The 22,118-nt window shown below is 38.4% G+C and overlaps 1 protein-coding gene across 1 annotated transcript; it reads right to left on the reverse strand.

Annotated features, from left to right (window-relative positions):
* Positions 1–1,706: 1,706 nt before the first annotated feature.
* On the reverse strand, positions 1,707–20,401 carry LOC111224112 (transmembrane protein 255B-like). Its single transcript, XM_022748513.1, has 9 exons — positions 20,242–20,401; positions 18,385–18,524; positions 17,605–17,667; positions 14,585–14,674; positions 11,570–11,650; positions 11,283–11,368; positions 10,919–11,078; positions 5,133–5,237; positions 1,707–2,684 (listed from the first exon to the last, which is right to left on the reverse strand). The coding sequence occupies exons 1-9, from the start codon at positions 20,303–20,305 to the stop codon at positions 2,535–2,537; spliced, it is 939 nt and encodes a 312-aa protein (XP_022604234.1). The 5' UTR covers positions 20,306–20,401; the 3' UTR covers positions 1,707–2,534.
* Between the last annotated feature and the right edge of the window lie 1,717 nt (positions 20,402–22,118).

Consider the following 22,118-nt stretch of genomic DNA (forward strand, 5'->3'; position numbering starts at 1 on the left):
AAAACAACATAGTATAGTATGGCAAAAAATTTGAAAAAACGACTTAGCATCATAAGGCATAAAAACTTCCAAAAACGTCATAATAAAGTAAGTTACAAAGATGTCATAGCATAGTAAGGCGTTCAAAGTAAAAAAAAGACATAGTATAGTATGGCAAAAAATTTGAAAAAACAACATAGTATAATAAGGCATAAAAACTTCCAAAAACATCATAATATAGTAAGTTACAAAGATGTCATAGCATAGTAAGGCGTTCAAAGTAAAAAAAAGACATAGTCTAGTATGGCAAAAAATTTGGAAAAATGACTTATTATAATAAGGCATTCAAACTTCCAAAAACTTCTCAGGTTAATTCAACAGAAATTATACAACATTTCATTCCAACCAAGTAATCTTATTGGACGAGATTCATTCCATTAGTGCTGATATAGTGTACCTGTGGCCTTGTACCTATGACCAAATCACAGCCGTGCTGTTATTCATTAAATCACTCCGTCTCGTGTGATAAAGCCTAATTAAACTCATACTTTGATATATCCACCACTTTATGTTTACTCCTGCTAGCAACCTGACTGCTAGCGTACAGAAGACAGAAGCCAGGGTTAGCTTGCTAGTCAACCTTAGCTAACATGGTTAACATCAGTTGACATAATTTTTCTGGTAATGTATTCTCAGACGACGTGGCCTTCAGATAGCCTCCATCTTTTAATCAATCAAATGCTAGCATACCTAAATCGGTTGTCCTGTGAGATGAAACCTCTTGCATGGCACATTGGAATGATCTAATAACTAAGTGCATACAAATTCAGTCAAATTGGTAGGGACAATTCTGTCCTCCCAAGATGTTGGTAGGGACATGTCCCTACCATCCATATGCAAACCTATGCCCTTGTATAATTGTAACCATGGCAATAAAGCTTAATAGTTTTTTAACCCCAACTACAATCCTTTCCTAAACCACACAAAGTAGTTGCTGTGCCTAAATGTAACTAAAATAAACTAAACTGCCTAATGGCCACTATTTTAGAGGACACTGATATGGGTCGTATCACAGGGTTGAAACAAACAACATAATATGGTTGTTCATGTTGTGCCCCGTTTCCACTCAGTTCAGAATGAGAGGTTTAAGAAATAGTGCTGCCTAGAGGGCGTATTATCACCTTTTGTAAAAGCAATGATGGCTAATTCTCTTGGCAGGCAACCATCATCAACAGCACCACCACTGGCTGGTCCCAACAACAAACCACATTTGAAAACTTACACAGCAACTTTAAATGGATTTAGCCAAAATATAACTTTACAGATGGTAGTCCTGTAAAAGTGAAAGGTAAATTTTCACCCTTTCAAGTTTCAACTTTATTTAATTTATATAGCACTTTAAAAAGAAAACTGGTTTTGCACTGAAGTGCTTCACAAAGACAGACATACAATGTAAACACATACAAGTATAAAGACGTGTGCATAACAGATACTGAGATTAAATGATTAAAATAGAATCACAACACAATTTAAACCTAATCTTTATAAACTGTCTCTCATAAGACAAACACAAACATCTTAGACGATCCCTACATATGTAGTATGTCATCAGGTTCTTACACTTAAACTGGTTTTTATCCACCACATATATTATGACTTAAAGACTCCAGACCAATCTCTTTTGACAAATCATTTATTTAACCACAATTTTCCAGGATTAATCCCTTATAACATGTAAAAGTTAGTGTCCACAAGATCAGATTCAAGTTAAACTGTCCTCACTTCAGTTTAATGGCAGCACAGTCAGTTTGTCTTTTTGAGTCATCAGATCAATCCTCAAGTTACATCAATTACTGTTGATACAGTTTGCAGTTTAACCTGACACATTATAAAAAGTTCAGCATGAAGTACAATTGCGAAGCAAAATGTATTCTACAGGACAACAGTTAGTCAAAAAAACATAACATGTATGTACAGTATGTAAATCATGTGTTTGAGGTGCTTATGGGACATAAATCAAACTCACAAAGGTGACACCACACACAAATCCATACATATTTATTACAAAAATTTGCTGGACTATTAAATTTTATTTATGTTAACATGAGATTTTAACTCTTATGTGTGGTTTCACTGATGTTTGTTAAAGAGTTAAAGTTTAAACACCCTTGTGTACACATGCAATGGACTGATGAAACACATTTATACTACATCATGTTTCATTTACAAACATTTTACAATTTAAGACCTTTATGTTTTTGAGCAAATTATTGTAAAATATGTTATTAACTTTGCATACAATTGAAAGTAACAAGAAACTCTTTCCATGAAACTTCCCACATCTGCTTTTGGATATTTAGAAAAACAAAATCTTTATAATTCTACATAATGTTCAGACCAACATATCTGTCTTTTAGTTGTTCCAGCCTCCCTTCCTCACAACACTGACAAAAGTTAATGATAATAATAATAATCATAACAAAGCATCTCATCTCTTTATCCCTTTCTGTATGTATGTTTTTGGTCATTTTCTATTGAAAAGCTGCTGGTGGATTTCATGCAGAGAGGTTGTGGTCTCTGAAAGGCAGCAGGCTGGTCAGCGGGGCGAAGGGAGGAGGATTGCACTCTGTGTGAGGAGTCGATGCTGAGGGAAAGCTCTGCGAGGCAGCTGTCTTTTCTGCTGGAGGGAAATACATCGAGGCTCCCTGGATGAGAAAGACAGGAAAAACGAAAGAGAAGAAAGAGAAAAAAGGAAACAAAGAAAGAAGCTGACCACACACTTCCAAGTCTTTTATGTGCACTAAACACTGCAATTTGTGATAATCTATTACAAATGTTAAGAGTGATCTCACAATAATCTCTAGTATTGTGTTTGTTAAAAAAAAAAACGAAATCCTTGTTTTGCCAATGAGTGAACAAATATAGGTGACTCAACACCCACTTACAAGCTTTTTACAAGCTTTTACCCACATCTCACTGTTTTTATCGAACTGCTGATTTTAGATTCAAGAATGAGCTTTAATTACTTTCTATTGATGTCAATTCCAGTAAACAGTCGTATAGTGAAGATTATAGAAACTGGTTTCCTGTTCTGATGAAAATATAGCATTCGCGGTGCTAAACACATGGGTATATTACACTTTAAATCAAAGCTAAAATACCACAACTGAATATCGAATCAGTTGATCAAATGTGGGTGGTCAAGACTCATGTTCTTTAGTAACAGCAACAGCAACAACTTTTCCACAAAAACTGCTTTTTTTAGATGCTTTTTTTTGATGAAACATTGTGGTCAGTGCAAACCTCAGAGGCAAGTACACTGCATTTCCAGTAGCTGCTGAAAGCTTTAAATTTTAAGCAGCGGCAGTAGAAAATGTTTGGTTAGCAGCCAAAATGTCTGATCAGGTGTTACGAGAGGAAACCAGTCTGATATTGAATAATAGATACATTTAGATAAATTTTAGATAAAAAGATAAATTTACAAAAAAGAATGCTGGATTACATGCTGCGTCATTTTCTGTGAATCCCTCCTGTGCAGGTAACTTGACTACTGCTAACAATAAACTATCACAGAACATAAATACATTGGACAACTATTGCTGAGTTTCCAGGTGACATCATTAGTGAGATTTACACAAACATGTGGGGTAAAAAAAAATGACTGACATCGAAAAAAGTAATGGGTGGAACATGTTGGATCATCTCAGAGCCACGGATTGCCATGGATTGGATCTGATGGGAAAGTGGTCTCAGACTTTTGGACGGCATTGTATATGATGCTAAAAGATGGTGGACAGTTTTACAAAAGATTGTCCTCACATAAAAAAAAACAACCCCATAGGTCACTGGTGCAGGCAGTTTCTTACAACCCATAGTTACATTTTATTGTTAGTCAACATCTGGAATTCGTGTGAGGCATCAGCTCCCAAAACGACATGTTTATGTTCAAGTGACAAGGGCTGACATGTGTAATCAACCTTTAACGACCCAGCCCGAATGGGTCCCGCTAGGATAGAACTGGAGCAGGCGGGTGGGTAGGGGAGGGAGGGAGGTCAGGGGGGCAGAATGTGCTAAGGCCAGGGCTGAATTTCTTTCCCAGTACAATGTACGTATGTACTAACATAACACACCTGGCATGTATTGCATGCATGGCAGACTTTTAGGAAAGAGAAGGATTTTTATGCTATGTTATAAATATAATTACCAGAATGACCTGATGTCAAAGAGAAGTAAATTTCTGACTTTAGTCGTGTGACTTCTGTGCTTTTAACCCGTGCTACCTGTTGATGGTTTGGGACGCTCACTGTTCATTTCTCATGACCTGTAGAACTAACTTTGTGCAATCTGTGTCAATGCTTATCAGCATCACTTAGCATCACATTATCACTAATACTAGCTGCTGTTTCTCACTGGTACAGTATATGTTAGTTAGCCAGAGCTGACAGATATTAATCAAAATGTGGTGAGTGGGGAAGAAAACTTTTTGAAAAACAAGATTGAGTAATGAATACAAATTCACCTCTAAAAAGTATTTTTACTGGTTTCATGGAAGTTGCTCTATTTCTAAATGGTGATTGTTCATTTATAAGCCATTAAGGCCATGTGTTCTCTGCCCCACCTGCTGCTCGCACATGCTTGAATAATTAAAATCTGAAGGCACAGTATGATACACATACTGTTAGATTCAGTGTGATTTAAAGTTTCCGACGATATCACTGTCTCTGTTGTCAATTGAGAATAAATGTTCAAAATTCCTCATAGGAATCAGAATAAAGATGCTCCTTGATCTCATGTCTTTAAGATTTCTTCAGTATTAGTGTGAGCCTGCGGTAGTTTTCTGTATATCCATGGGTACATTTCATGCATCATGCCTAAGTGTAAACAAATACAGTCTAAAAATCAAGGTTCAAGATGTTTCAGTTTTGTCTGAGGTGGAGCCCACACTGTCAGACTTTGAACCTCCCTGCTTTAAAAGGATGTTTAATGGATGGATGTTGGGTGGAGATGAGGTTTATGTTGTTTGCATGACTCTAAGATGATTAGTCTCATGAGCAAAAAACATTAGGAGAAACTTGACTATACAAACATGTATGTTTGTAATGCTTATCTTGTGCTTGTGGATATGTGTGTGTGTGTGTAGACTGCACACGGACTGGGTGGAGTTGGTGAACTGTGTGTGTGTTGGCGTCCATCAGCAGAGGAGCTGTAGGGGAAGATGCTGTGCTCTCAGAGGGCTTCGTCACAGGGCTGCTACTCCTCTGACACAAAAAAGAAAAACACACACACACACGCGCGCGTGCACGCACGCACACAAACACACACACACACACACACACACACACACACACACACACACACACACACACACACACACACACACACACACACACACACACACACACACACAGTCATGATAAGTGCAAAGAACCAGAAATACACAGACAAATAACTATCTACCAGGTAACAGTCTTTTTATGTGCCCACTAGAAAAAAAATAAAACAGTCACATTCAACCATTGTTTATCATGTTTACATCTCAAATGTCTCACCTCCCAAATGAGCATCGGGCCAGTTGGACCTATCACAATTCAAACAAGTCTTGGATTTCCACAATACGAAGTAACAGTAACAATAAGAAGTGTCAGGTTATGACAGACGCGTTGTACACCTGCACCTGGTGGCCAAACAGCTTATGATAGAGAGTGAATGAAACAGTGGAGGCCAATCAGCTGTTGCGAGCACAACTTCAGTGCTGTGCCTGAAGGAACGTGAAGCTCCATCTGTTAAATGTCAGATTCTGAATCTTTTCTATGCATCATTCTGCAACCCGGCTGCTTCAGCTCTGTTCCATCGACTTCACTAAGAAAATCAAATGTTAGAAAACAGTGAGAACGCTCATGAACGGAAATTAACTGTCTTCCTTTTTTCAATTACTATTTGGTACATTTGCCACTTGGTTAGTGACGATCAGTCTGCTCATTTTTGTGGTGTGGTTTGCAGAAGTCTTTGATGACTGTGCCTCACTATTGTGTCAGTCTCCATTTGGGTGGTCTGTCTGCAACACGCACAAGGTTAAACCCAAAACTGTTGCTGCTGGAAATCTATAAATTTGACAAAAAAAAACATCTGCAAAGCATTAATGTACATATTTTTACATGACAAATAATCATTCATGGGACAGGCAACTCCAGACAATTAGTCACTGCACCACCATCAACGTCATGTACTTCATGACAGAGGAGTCATAAAATTTTATTTCATAAATGGATGTTAATTTGGAGTATATACACACCATAGATATGTAAATATGGAATGTGGTTGCAATTGACAGATTAATGATTTAAAGGTTGAATTATATTAAATTTAAGACCATAAAGAAAAAATCTGAATAGCCCCATTCCCACAGTGAAAACAAAGATTAACAACTGATATGATAACAGTGATTTATGACAGTTGAGGGAGTCTGCTTCCTAAAATTGTAGCACATAATGTTATTTACCTAAAGAATACTTTTTGCATGATATAATGAAAAGATAGTAGTTTTGGCAGAATGCAGTGGAGGAGGACAGCAGGACACAGGCTGTGTGGTCTGTTGTGGGGTCCATATCAGACCAATCTCTGGCAGCACAGAGTTCAATCATCTCCCCAAAGACCACAGACACAGAGTCTCTGTTTTAGCAGGCGCGGCTGAGCTGGAAACTATGAATTTTTAGCAATTTTTCTTGGTAAATAAAATAAAATATAGAAATAAAAAAAATCAATGAAAATGACAAAATGATTCATCAATTATCAGCAAAGTTCTTGTTCTTCCTTTCTCTTCACACTGGTCTCTAAACAATAAGATAAGTTATAGGGACAGTGACCTTTATCTTGGTGTAAAGCCTAAAGACACAGCTGTGCTGTGAAATCATATTATTATTATTATTATTATCATTATTGTTATTATTATTATTATTATTATATAGCTGGTATGTGTTAGCAGTTATTATTTTGAGAGCCATTTACCTAAAACTGTCAAAATGGATGCTATCATTTGACATCAAAATCAGCAGGTCGAGAGCAATGGAAACCAAACTTTTGTTGACACTAGATTTTGCTCCTGTAGTAAACATGATTATCTCCTTTCAGACTGTAAACCGCAGTAATATGATGATATGATTTCAACAACAATATGAGAAGAAGTTTAATGGGAAAAGCAGGAGGAGAGAAGGAATGCTTCTGATAAACCCTGCCGATGGATGGGGGCTTGGCATATGGAGACAGTCTGGGTTAACCCTGTTGATACAGCTATCAGTGTGTCTCAGATTTCATGTCCCACTTTCTCAACTTCACATCCTATCTTTGACGCTTTCACCATTACTCTGGTGCTTATGGGAGAGGGAGACAGAGCTCTGGCTGCAGCAGTAGCAGAGGGAAGAATGACCTCAAGCACCACAGGTACATGAGCTGATCTCAAGTTGTTTTAAGTTTGTCTTGCTCTAAAAAATTTGATGTAAAGATATATTTTGAAAAAAATTAACATAATTATTGATTTATTTAAAGCCATACAAGCTTCAGAATATTACAAATGACCATCAAAATATGTCGGGACCGAGACAGGAAATATAATTCAAACGACAGCCTTGGCACACCAGAGCGGTGTTACAACACAACAGCATCTGGACAGATGTGAACTTAATATGTGTTTACCAGTTTAGCGGTTTTCACTTGGCAGTGTCTTTTTTCCAGCCACCTGACCACAGCATGCAAGGCTCTTAACGCTCACACTCTCACAAATAAAGCAGACTAATTTTCTCCCCCCACGTGCAGTATGTGCCTGAATGTTGGTATGCTGTTGAAGGAGCTCCACATTTAGCAAATTACATGTAAATACAACTAAAGACCATATCATTGACCTTCTCTGTTTTCCCACCAGAAAATATTTAATCAAGTTATTACACAAAGATTACAACACTCCTTAGCACTCACTCAAATTATATTAAGTTTCATCACTTTTCTCCATCTACTGTCTGAGTTTATTGTTCAGAAATTAAGCTGACAGTGAACTAACTGGAACCCATATACAAGACAGACAAATTAAAAGGAAAAACCAACATAAAGCAGTAAGGTGTTGGGCCACCAGAACAGCTCCAGTGCTCCAGTGCTCCTTGGCATTGATTCTACAAGTGTCCGAACTCTACTGGAGGGATGAACACCATTCTTCCTAAAGATATTCCCTCATTTGATTTCATCAAACCACTCAGTGACCCCTCGTGCCCTATGTATGGGGGTGTTGTCACCCTGTTCCTGAAGTGTTGACCATGCTATGTCATGCAACCAGAATAATAAGTAATAGTCCTGAAATCAAAAGCTATTTCCCTTTCAAAGCTGTACAGAATAATAGTTTTTGTTATAGCCATCTCTGAGATGTTTGTAATGAACTCCAGGCCTCCCCTGAATTCACTCTTCCATTTGTCTTTTCAGTGTAAATCTCATCAGCTGATCATGGTGGCATAATGCTAACTGACAGGTCTGGAGACTCAGTTTTCATCATACCCTGAACCAGATAAAGTCTGCGCACAATGAATCCCACATTGTGCCTGCAATGCAGTGGACACCATATGGACAATATTTTCTGGACTCCATGACACACCCCCACTGCTTTCTTATCCATTTCTCCTTGTGCACACAGTGCAAAATGATAAAGTGGCTTGAGGTTAGGAGGGTTAAGGCTTTACCCTGTGGTCCGATCCTATCAGTTTTCTTTGTCATGGCAGACTTTGTGTTACAGGTCATCTTTGCGGTGCATCTGGCTGGATACGACATGCCATAGATTTTTTGGGTGCCATTTAGTCTCGGCTCACTATACAATAGTGGAATCCTGCAAGTTAAAGCGATTTTTCCTCATAAAAACTGATTCTGTTGTGATCTGATCCCACCTCTCACCTCTCACAAAGTTGAATTTGACTAAACGCTGCAAAACTGTGAGAGCAACTAGCATCCAGGATATCTGAACGAGCGCAGAAGGACGATTTTTTGTTGAGAAAGTGTGAGTTGCTTCCTCGTCTTATTTGGAAAAACTGTAAGACGAAACAAAAAATGGTATTTTTAATGGTAATGTAAGCTTGCTCTACCAGCATGTGCTTGCAACCCCGTCCACACTACTTCATGTTCCACCTAATGTTACGTTTTCCACTACGGTGTGAGAGAAAATAGTCCCCTGCCAATTCAGAACAGGTTCAGAAAAGTCCACCTATATTAAGGCTCGACAGGCAGAAGCAAGCAAAAGCAACGAGTAGCCAGCAGTGGCTGATAACAGGCAGGCAGGTAAAAGGCAAAATCCAGCAGCCAGACAAAGAGTCAAAAACCAGCCAAGAAAGGCTGGAAAGCACCAGCATGGACAGCACAACAGACAGTCTGGCAGGGAATGGGTGGAAATGGGCCAGTATAAACAGCCTACTAAGAGCTGATTAGGGGATTGGGAAAAAGGTGAGTAGGTGGGTTGGGAAGAGTAAGTTGGCTGAAAGGCAGGAAAGCCAATGTTAGGTTTGGTGCGTTCAACTTAATGTATCGCTCCGCAGCGCTGACTTAACTTGATGCATGTTGGACTTAAGACAATGCATGCTGGTTAGAAATGTTGTCCGACTTTCACTGGCGCTGCAGACTGTCACAGTGTCACATGACATTAAAACCTTGTGGGAGCAAGGCGGCTGTAGTTTTCAGAGTCAGGCTCTGCAGTTGCTCTCCTCCAGCTGCACCAAGTGGGAGCCACCTCTGTGACAACAGAACCTTGTCCTAATTGGCTTAAAGCTTCACTGATACACATGGTATGGTATGTGTGGTATGTTTTTATTCTGTGGTTGTCTATCTCAAAGTTGATGCAATTCATTTGATCTCCTCCTTCTGGCAGCTCATATTTTACATATGGACACCACACTATAGTTTTCATTTGCACTTTGCTATTGTAAAAGAAGTAGGCCTAATGCCCTTGTAGGTCACATTTCTTATCCTTTAGATTTCTTTTCTTTTCACCCTCCTGGCAATATGGTGACCTTGATATGGTTCTCAGTATAACAGGAATAAACAAAAAATGTTATCTCTAAGTGTTGTTCTACCGGTTATTCCATGTCTGACTTTTCCCCCATACACCTCAACCCATTACCCTCAGTGCTTTCATAAAACATTATTTAGATTTAATGTCATGTGTCAAAAGGCTAACGTAAACTTATATCGGGCCTGGAAAAGTTTTAGAACAATGTATTTTGGGGTGAGTAAACTGTGTGTATAGATTTTGCAGAGCAGTCTGACATATTGAGGGTAACATTCGTATTTTCAAATTAAAAAAAAAAATCAAAGAAAAGCTGCGCATGCCGCAAGATCAGCCATTGAGAATGAATTGAATGTTTCTGACTTGATGGCAATCTCTTTATACTCTGCCACGGCGGTCACCGGCATTTCATGTCGACTATCAAATCCGCTGAAGTCAAAAACAAATGCAGCTAATGACGCTTCTGCTCACATTGTCCTGGAGTTATTCTGCCACCTAATGGCCAAAAATCAATAAATGCACCTTTAAAGACACAGTGAACTAGAGTAGAGCAACTTTTAGCTTCAGCAATGTGAGGAGTGAAACATAATATGTAGACAGGGTTTAATTGTGAGAGGGGAAAAGAGAGCGATGTTGATATAAAAATACTCAAAAATTATAATTTTTTTATGAACAAGAATGTAACAAGAGATAAATGAACAATTGACACAGAGACACAGGATTAGAAGTTAGAAAATATATTTTTCCTGTCAATGAATCTTTAAAAGCCAAACCAAAGTTTGTGAGCCTCAAAACCCGTCTCTTTTTACTGTCAACAATTTTTAAAAGGAACTTTTCAATTTATTGTTAATTGTGAGCCTAAATGGTCTGGACTTTTAGGAAGATGTGTCAGTGTGTGTGTGTGTGACTTACCGAGTCCTTGATGCTGCCAAGCACCGCTGTGGTCAGTATCCCTGTGAAGAGGGCCACGAGGTTCAGGCCAGTGAGTGTGCAGATCAAGATATAAAGAGTGAAAACTTCATCGCAGCTTTGTACTCCAACAAACTCATAGTAGTTGTTGAGGTAGCCTCCACTGCAAAACAAGAGGTAATAAAGATGATTTTTAGATTCTTAGAAAAAAAGACTTATAAGTGGGAAGACAAACCCATGTCAATTCTGAAATAGTGGGCAGGATATTTTGGCAGATATTGTGTGTTACATTGTTTAATTTGCGCTAATATGGCAGTGATAACAATATACTGAGATGACATCACAGATTAATGATGCATCGTCTCACTTGGCGCAGTCGTAGAGGTCGCAGCAGTAGCAGGTTCCACTTCGTACTGTCATGGTACAAGACTCCTTTAGATTCCAACATGACACCTGATAAAGAAAACACAGTTGTTGTCACTGTCTCCCTGCAAACACAACTTCAGCAGAAAACTACCTCCAAGGCCTATACTTCTAAGAGAAAATTGGGTAATAGCTGACCAAGCTTGCCATAATTAATCAATTCAGACTGTGATTACTTCTCAATTAGGCTCGAGGCAGTATATTTTCCTTGTATCATCCACACATCCTTACTGAGGTGTAGAAATTCTCATAGACGTAGCTGGTGCCACTGCTGTAATACTGGCATCTCTCTGCTCTCAGTGGACGCATGTCCTGGCAAAAGTTAACAAATGAAGAAATATCACTCCCACAACCCCAATCAATCTTAATTCAGGATAAAAGACAGAAGTTAAAAAAAACAAGTTAAACTGACATTTATCCGACAAGATAATCCAGACTGTGAGTAAACAAATGTTGAGAATGATGAGTTTGGAGTCTGTGAAAAATTGAAGAGGGCTTCTCAAAAACGATTCTCAGTTCCTCTGAACCAAATGATGTTTATGTCACAGTCACAGCCATGACGTGTGTGTGTGTGTGTGTGTGTGTGTGTGTGTGTGTGTGTGTGTGTGTGTGTGTGTGTGTGTGTGTGTGTGTGTGTGTGTGTGTGTGTGTGTGTGTGTCGTATTACTCATGTTGTGGGGACCTTTGGTCTGTTTACACAGTCACATTATGGGAACTTCCTTATGGGAACAAAAAGCAAGTACCCATTACATAGGTTAGGGTAACATCCTCTGAAGTCATGGAGACACGGCTATGTGTCTGGCAGCACACCTGTCATCCATCTACTCATCAGCCCAACAGTTTCTCTATGTCAGATCGTTGTTTCAGCCACTCTGGTATCTACTGGCTACATTATAAATTTGATCCAACATTTCTTTAAGTATTCAACTATATGTATATTATATGTATATACCATGAACATAAGATATATTCTATTTATTATATAGTATAAAAAGGAACACAGACATATGGAGAAGAAGATCCTTATCTGGTTGGAATAAGCTGAAGCCGGGTAAAATGTTGTGCTTTTACCTCTTAACTTTAACCAGTCAGTGCAAGAATCAAGAGACAGTCTCACACACACTGAAGCATGATGACATGAATTACAGTAAGTTTTGAAATTAGCTCTTCTACATATTGTTAGTACAATAGTGCTGTAATTATAACCTTATATCATCTAATTTTTTCAAAGGAGAATACTGCGATCTGTGATCTATAGTTAAAAATCAATCAAAATCTAGTTCATCTTTTGTGATGCTACACTAAATGTAATTCCATTTTCAACTTTCCTTTTAACCATAAAGAAGAAGCGCGCGCATACGGTATTTCGTTGAAAGTACAAAGAATTCAAGATTGCGGTATGATTCCTTTACTGAATTTTATTGTGCCAACGAAATATTTCCTTCTCCGGTGGGCCCTGATATTTGTCTGAAACATGTTGGCACAATAAAAGGAACCAGGGAGGGAACCCAGAACCATCCAGAAGCTTTTTGTACTTTCAACTAAATGTCGTATTTTCAGGGGCTGAGCTCCATCTGATTGAAGTGCCAGGATCTGTTCTAAAGAAAACAAACATTATTGTGTAAAACACTGCTTAAATGTAACATCCACACTAGCCTGGATTATGTTACTGTTTGGTCCAAAAAGATAAACACAGAGATCTTCAAAACAAAACTGACAGGCCAGTATAATATGTGGTATTTACAGTATTTTGATCACGTTGTTGAATCTGTACAATAAACAAGTGTAAAACAGGGGCAGAGTTTTTTGGCCAGCACAGCGTCTGTTGAACTAGAAAAAGACAGTGAGACAGTCACGCACATGTTGCAAAAATCTCACAGAGGGAAAAACACTACTAAAAACTCATAATATTCTTGAGAGTCAGAGGTGACAAATACCAGAAAGATTAAATACATCTGAATGAATGAAAAAGTTCAGTTCAATTCCTTCACATTTGAGAGGTTTTGCTTCCAGGCTACTTAGACTTCACAGTGCTAAGAGCAGGGTCATAGTTTTACTGTAATTTTTACAATTTCAAATGTAGACAATACCAGTCAAACTACGGTAAATTGAAGGTAGACAAAAACAAGACTCAAATGCATCACTCATAGCAATTGTGAATTAGATATGAATGAAGCATTGGGGATTTTAGACACCTAAATTTCATCTCAACGGCCCTTAAAAAAATGTGTTATCTCTGAAATCATTTTCAGCCCTCTAACGTTAGATTTTGTGAAGCTGTCTGTTAGAGACAGGGGACAAACTATTTCAGGTTCAAATGGCTTTATTTTAACAAGTTTAATATCCAGTATTCTGTACAAAGTCATGTTACACCCTCCACTACAGTCAGTGACGGCATGCACCTATTGGCAGTCCACCATGCCAGGAAAACCAAAGAAGAAGAAGAAGAAGAAGGAGGTAAGTGAACTTCATGGCACAAATTTGAACGCAAGTAAGTTGGCACGTTAGCAAATAACATCGCTGAATGTTCCGACAGAGAACGTCGGCTACTGTTAGCTCCTAATAGTGTACTAATATAGTGTTAGCTACAGTGTGAGTCTTTGCCTCAGGTTTCATTAATTAACTGAGGGTCCTCTCTAAAGCAGGTGTATTTTAGATATGGAATAGAGAAGCCTGATTGAAAGTGATGATTAGCTCTTGTTTAGGTCTGTGCTTTGCTTTTTTTTTTTTTAACCTGTTGACCGTTCTTTAAGGGAGGCAGCTCACTCTTTATCACAGTAACGTCCATCACATTCAGTAAATGTCAGTCATCCAGGTCATCAGATGTCTGGATGTATTAAGCCAAAGACAACTGGCCTTCCTGGAGAGAAACAGAGTTCTCTTGCACTGATCGACCCTCTTTCATATAAAGTCTCCAAGACCAAAGAGAAAGTTGTTTTTTTTCTCACATTATGCTTTCACAACTGCTAATTTATTTAGGTTAAAAAGCAAAAAACACAGCTGGCAATTGTTATAAATACAGGGCTATAACATGTGGGAACTCTTTTCATGTTTAATAATATGTCAATATTGCCAGCAGAGTGGTGTTGGCACACTCTGCGGCTGAAGAGGCTATCCAGGTGGATCACAGTCAACCAGCACAGCGGTTTATTTTCGCTTCACGGTCTACTGTTACTGCTTTGTTTCATCCCCAAATACTATCGTCTCTAGTGTTACAGCATACGCATGCAAGTGCAGGTAACTCACCATGTTTAAGACAATACAGACGCCATCAATCACCAGGCAAAGAAAAGAGGTGATGATCCCAAAGCTGAGGAATACAATCGCAGCCGTCAGCTTGAGGAGGAACAAAGAAAAAAGCACAAATATTATGATTTTTCAATTTGTGTAAGGCTTACTCCAGATTTGTGTTTCTCAACTGTGCTCAGCACTGGTTAGACTCCTAAAGCAAGTCTCCAAAGGTCAGATATAGTCTCAGAACATAAATATGGTAATCCTCTTTGTTTAAACAGCAACTCTTTAAAATCATAATATTAGTTAAGCTAAATACTTGTGTTAACTCTCTGTACTGCTTACAGTACAGCCACCGGCTGTGCAGAGCTTAAATTCTTAACAGACTCTATCTCTCCTTCATTCCTGCTCTTCATTAATCACAGTCCCAATTTAACACATTCCAAATAACACTTAGATAAATCAAAAATGGAAAATGAATTTCCACTATTCATCATTATCCTACACTGAATCTACTGAGTTACTTATCACAAAACGTCTCTCTCAGCAGTGTGAAGGATGAAAACATGAAACCAAACCCAAGCACAACAAGCTCGACCCAAAACCTGGCATGAATAGTATCAGAGAATTTAAGGTGAATCTGTGTATTTGATTAAGCAATACCATGCATGGATGATGACATATAGAAGGAAGGTTTCATTTTTTATAGCCTTACCAAATTGAATCAAAGCAGATTTAATGTGAGTTTTTTATACTCATCAACAGAAAAAGCATAGGTTTTCTTACCAGACTGACTCACCAAATGTTGGATCTTACAATCAATTGACTCCACAAAAGGTGACCCTCCATTTAACTAATTCTATAATGTCTAAAATCAATTGGCAACACTATTAATATTTAGGTGAGGACTGCTAAAGTGGGGGAATACGTGTGCAAATACTAATGAAAACATGGATTTTGGATTTTATTTCCACTGCCAAGGAGGTTATGTTTTCACCTGTGTCTGTGTGTCAGCAGGATTACGTAAAACATACTGAACGGATTTCACACATTCATGATGTTGACATCTAGTTTGCACAATATGGTGCAGAAGAGAGTTGTGCAAAAAGAATGATTTGCATTTTACACAGAGTTGGACTTATTAATAATAAGGAACAGTGCATATGGCACCAGCATCAATAAGGGATGCTTACATCAGTATTTCATTCAACATGCAGTTAATAAAATTACACAAAAACAACAGCAGTTGTGGCACAGTTACGATACGATTCATACAACTGTAGAGCTTTATAACACAGGTAATAAAACTATACAGCTGTGAGACTATAAATAAAGAAATAAAGTTATAATTGAAAGCAAAAGACATGTAGGATTCTTTGGCCTTGGTGGAGGTATGGACTCCACTGAGTGTTAGCCTACTACCTAATCATTTCTTTAGATCACTTTGTGGAGATTTCTTTTTACTTTGAGGCATTACAGGGTCTTTTTCCGTTGAACAGTGTCAAAAAAGGCACATTAAATTTAATCTGATTCAATGTTGTAAATCAATAAAACAATATAACATCCAAGCAGCAAGAATATGTTTTATAAGCACTGAATATATTACTCCAGACCAAAGAGAGACAGACAACTGACTATCCTTGGACACTGACAGGGTAAGAATGAATGACTACATAGCTGCACATGTGAAAATATGTGGAAAAGGTGCCACAAATGTTTGACATTAGACATGAAATCTGATACATGGAGGAAGAGCTAATTAACTTTTGATTTACTGGGAGAACATTTTCAAATAAGCCACAGCAATTACTTCAGCAGCAATATACATGGTACAACAATTACCTAATTTCCTGTTCTCATAGTGTTAACAGCCATATGTTAGTTATAGGAAGCTAATGTAACTTATTACAGTACTGTACCTCTTTAGACAGTTTTCACTTTGTAAAATGGCACTATTGTGATAAGACAGAATAAGACAGAATGAGCAGCAGAGGTGTGATTCACATCACATGCATCTAGGTCTGTTTTTCTATTTATTGCTACTGCAACATTTAAAAGAAGCAGTATAGAGGACGGACATCTGGGAAAAAAAAGTGAACATTCAACAGTTTGTTCAATAAAATAACACGAACATACAAATACCTAGTACATTCAATGAATACCAGATGTTAGAGTCTCATAGACTGGCTCATTCTGTGAAAGCTGTCAATTAATTGCATCTGAGAATCATTTATTATATTTATAAGAACAGATCAAAGACGGCAACATTTTTCTAATGAAAAAGGTTCTGGCCCGACATACACTGGGGTCCTAGGCCCATTCCTGGCCCATCTGGGATAATTGCGCCTGTTATCCCGCAGTGTTGACTGACAGCCAGGAAGATTTCCTGTGTGTACGTCAGGATTGGTTCAGATGTGGAAGTAGCATCTGACATGTAGTCATGCTGTACGTGGCCCAGGCAGACCAGTGTTCTTAATCTTTCGTACTGATGATTTAAGTTTAAGTGAGAGTTTCATGTACTTCCAAGTCATAGCTGAGGCTCAACTGGGAGTCACATAACATTGTCTTTGTAAAAAAGTGAGCGGGACTTTTACATCCGGAACCAGAAAGGCCCACTTCTTCCCACTTTGCATCTCTATTGCAACTTTACCTCTTGTGTTTGTCCTCTAACTCCCAGCCAAGATTTAAATTGATGTCTCCCACAAAAATATGGACATTGCAAAAGTGAAGGCTGGGTTGAGACATGGGATAAGATTTGAGGATAGTATAAATAGGGGAATAGAAGCCTACTCTTTGATACATATTAAAAGTCCCTGGTGTCACAGTGGGAGCCCACAAGATGTCTGCCGCGTGTTGTAGCGCTGCTGCTCACTGCGCTAACGTACTGTATCTCTCTGCCAAAGTAAACTCCCTCTTGGCGGGTCAGGGCTGGGTGTGCACAGGGAAAACATAAGGGTGTAGTGTAGATATAGTGTGTGACTGTACATATGTGTTTTAAAATGAAGAGTTACAGGAGGAGGAGCAGAAGATTATACCAGCTGCTTGCGGTTTTCCTCAAGGCGGAGTCCCAGAAGTCCTAGGAACGATCCAAGGGTCAGCTGCAGAGAACAAAAAGATGAAGAAATATGGTTCATTTTCATTGCAAACTGTACACCTTGCTATGGTTTGGTTCTCTTCCAAGTTAGAAAGAAATCAGCAAAACGGAGGGTGACATGCCATAATCAGCAATTAACAGTTATATGGAAATTGCTCATGCGGTACAACTTTAAAAACATATAGTGCGTTTTATGTTACATAATGTTGTAAAAGGTATTAAAGCTATAAAATGATATATGATTCAGGAGCACCATAGGTCAAATCTCACCACACATTCATCCAGAGACTGATTTTGCCGGATGTAGTTTAGGGTGGAATTTGGCAGCACTTCCAGAAGATTCATCATGTTCTTCCACTTTGAAAGTCGGAAGCCTGCATGCAAAGCCGAGCTCCTGTCTAATTACTGCAGGAAGTGCTCATGATGACGTCTGACTGAATCACAAAAGTGTCAATCATCAGTTTCACAGCCCACCGAAAACTGTGTCCGTCTCAAGGCCCACAATGAGCGAATCAAAACTGTTGGCCGACGCTGTGAGACTAAAGGATTGCAGCTTTGATTTCATAATGGATATCACATGCTGTAGCATGTTTTTGATGTGTTTCAAAACTTCCAGCTTATTTCCTGAGTTTTTTTTTTTTTTACTTTATAAATCTTTCATCTCGCCATCTGACTAAATCCTGATGGGGAATTACCAAGAGACAAATAAAGAACAACTTACAATAACTCCAGAGGTGTAGCCAGTCACATTCAGGCTCTCTGTTCGGGTGGTTGTGTAGACTCCCAGCACCACCAGCAGCAGGGACAGAGAGAGCATGCCCAGCACCAGCCACAGAGCTCTCCTGACCCTTACTATCATTTCTGGGAGAGAAACCCTCAGTCATGTTATATGGCACAGTGCAGGATGACTGAAACATAATAAACTACACCACATGCGTGCCAGCTGTGAGTCTCTTGGCAGCTGCCTACCTGCATATTTCAAGATTAACAAAACAACCCTAATTTGATTTGATGTATTTCTATTAAACTTAATTTAGTCATTCTAAACACAATGATATTATCCAAACCCCATGTCCCCAGCTTGTCCATTTCAAATATCATGTTTACAACACAATGAAAGAAGTGAAATTAATTCCATTGATTTTGAATGCTCACTGTAACTGTAACAAAAAACTCTCTCAGCTTTATACAATCAAACATCAGCTTTTAACGCTCAGGCTATTTGAAATACACAAAAAAGTTCCTCATTAATAAGCAAAATAAAAGATCCTACAGAAGAGTACATATCACTTTCAAACATCTGAAATCACTTTGTCTCTGATTATGTACAAATTGTTGTGGACAACAGTAAATTACTGTATTCGTTACACACCCTTCAAGAAGACAGCTGCTGGCAAAAGTAAAAACATACTCATTCAGTTTTTTTTCCCAGAAACTGCTGTTTTTTCTTTCCCCCTCTTCTTCAATTTCCAATATTTAGGCTACTCAAATCTATCAGTAATATCTACGATCAATCCACCAGAGTAATTTGTCTGGCTATTTGTCACCACCAACCCGAAGCTAAGATCCTCTCTCTAACAACCGCTGATAAACTAGAAGTTTTTACTGTCCTTTTTTTTCCTTCCTGAAAGTTAGCATTCCTTAGAATGTGTTTTCTAAAATGTACATCTAAGCTTTAATGACACAAAAACAAAACATCAAACACATTTGCCATAAAGCCTTCTTATAAACTCCTTTTGTCTTCAATATCTTATTCATTTCTGTGTTGTTAGATGAATAACAAAAGCCATGATAATATATATATACTGCTGTATGTAAAGGAAAAGTACAAATACTCTAGTACTACTGTAAAAAATAAAATACCATAAAGTAAAATATCATCACTACTATCGAATATCATAGAAATATACATTAGTTATAATAAAAAAACAATATGTAACGTGTTTAATCCTCATCTGTAGCAAAAATGCAAATTTAAATACATATTAAAAACAAAACAACCTTCATTAAACCTATGTTCCTTATTAAAGGCCAATCATAAGCACACAAATGCACTCTGATGCAGACCGTAAAATGTTTACGCCATCATTGAGCTTTTGTGCCTCCCATCCTTAAATGCACCTGTTTGTAGTGAAACACAGCTGAAATCGCTTTGCTCATTAATTGGCTTTTAGGATTACTTAGGTAAAAAAAAATGTCTTGCAAGCTTCAGTTGACCACTGCTGCTGCTGATGCTGCGCCCCAACATTCACTGTTACTGTAGGAGTTTGTAAAACTGTGTCATTCAATGTTGATCCGGTTCAATGTCAAATGCGTGTGAAGTGAACGATTACAGCTATGCACAGCTACGCTGCTATTAACCTGCCGATGGGTAATGTGTTATTGGGCCTACAACAAATTAAATTTCATTCAAATTGATTGAAATTAAGTAAATAGGCTAAATTTCACTAAATCTCGAGTAGCCTAATAATAATGTGATTTAGGTAAATCGCTTAATTTAATGCATCTATCTAATGTCACTACCTGAAAGACGTACTAGTATAGAATCACATGACCACATCTGCTCCCAGTAAATTACCTGTTGCTCGGCTCTGTGGCACTGGTTTGTCCCGGCCCGCTGCTCCCTTGATCCTTGCAGTCATGATGGATCCACTTCTTTGAAATAAAAGTTTTCCCCCTGCGACAGTTAATGATTCGCTAGTTTCACGGCAGGTTCACAAGTCCTCTCTCAAAGCTTCCTGACGTCCTGCAGCACACACATCTACTGAGTGGATGTAAGTCTACTTGGAGTGCAGCTGTGTGTGCAGATCAGTGCGTGACGCTCCGGCCTCTGCTGCATTCAAGGACGATCGGGGAACGTGCCCTTCTACTGCTGTCAAAGCACTCCTGACAAGTTAGGATACAGAATGGCCAGCGTCCTTTGCAGATCATAAAAGTTTGACCCTGCAGTTTTACATCAAGCATCAAGCAACAACATATACGTTGGGGTTAATGTGCTGCAGCAGCAGAGTGAGGAGGAGAACATGACAGAATATGTGCAAAGAAGATGTTAATCAGTGGGAGTTTATGTCTATGGCATGGCTGGATTAACCTCCTATGAGGGACAGGGAGCACATCTTTCCTGTAGGGCCCCTCTTAATACCTCCCACTCTCTAGGAAATGTGTACAGTTTTTCTATGCTACAGCTTTCTTTGCTCCCATATGTGCTGTGTGGTAGTTGAATTAAATGCACAAAAAAAAAAGAACACAGAAGGTCTTAAAACCAGATTCTGACTCAGGGACCCTCTTCAAGACAGGGCTTCAAGATGTGAAACTAAAGCAGCTGCAATATTTTTACCAGAGCAGGTTAATGATACTGAAATAGTCTTGTGCAACACTGTGTAACGAAAACTTAAACAGTTACTTGGACAAAGCCTGGAAGAGGAGGAAAAAGACCTTTATTATTATTTATTCATGTTAATTGAAAGTATACACAATGTGATTTTGATATATAGCAGTGTTTTGTATTCACATGTGGCAAAGGATTAATGTTGATGTTTCACTAGGTCATCTTCAGGCATTTGACTTACAGTACTTACCTCCTAACTTAGATTTCTTGCAGCCGTGATTGCTTGGGCACTTCTTCATTGCTCAGCTCATGTCCCTTTTATAACTCAGTCAAACGGATGAAGAAAGACATTTAGAATAGTAAAATTTACTGTAAAATGGCCTCAATATCCAGATCAATTACAAAAGGAAATTGTTGTTGGGTTTTATTAGCTTATAAATTCTCATTGGTTTTATGTTCAAAAACATTTCACGGAACTATAATAATTGTGTAGCCTCTGGGGGAGAAATAAATCTAATTCATACATATTATTGAGAAAGTTTCTCTATGACCATCCAATTGTCACAGTAATCAATCAAATCCCAACAGCCAAGAAAATCCACATATTTAGAGTCAAGGAAATTTACTATGCAATTCATCATTTTTATGGAGCAGACAGATAAGTTGATATATCGACGTAAGAGGAGCCAACTCTACTTAACCTGGTTCCAGGCGTCCAAATCACCGCCTATATCTCACACTCATGTGTCCAGTGATTTAATGGAGTGGGAACGGCATGGTCCTTCAGTCATCAGAGCATCAGAACAAGCTGGAAATTCACAGATGATTAAATATTTCATTAAACACTTTGCTGTATTAAAGTGTAATTCAAGAGGAAAAGGGGAAGGAAATCTTTAAATCTGTTGCTTCTTCCTTTCATCCCTGCATCTGGCATTTGGACTGCCGTATAAATCTGTTAGATAAAATCATCTTTGACATCTAGTTTCTCTTTGTTTGGGACAAATGATGCACCACAATCAAATCTTTCTAAATGAGCAGTACCTCAGGAAGCTTGAACAGTATTTTTTATCTCCTGGTGCACTAACACTGATCTTGGGTCTGCACTGCAGAGACACTGCAGAGGGCTG

Source organism: Seriola dumerili, unplaced genomic scaffold, assembly GCF_002260705.1.
Source record: "Seriola dumerili isolate Sdu_G_001 unplaced genomic scaffold, Sdu_1.0 BDQW01000122.1, whole genome shotgun sequence".
NCBI lineage: Eukaryota > Metazoa > Chordata > Actinopteri > Carangiformes > Carangidae > Seriola > Seriola dumerili.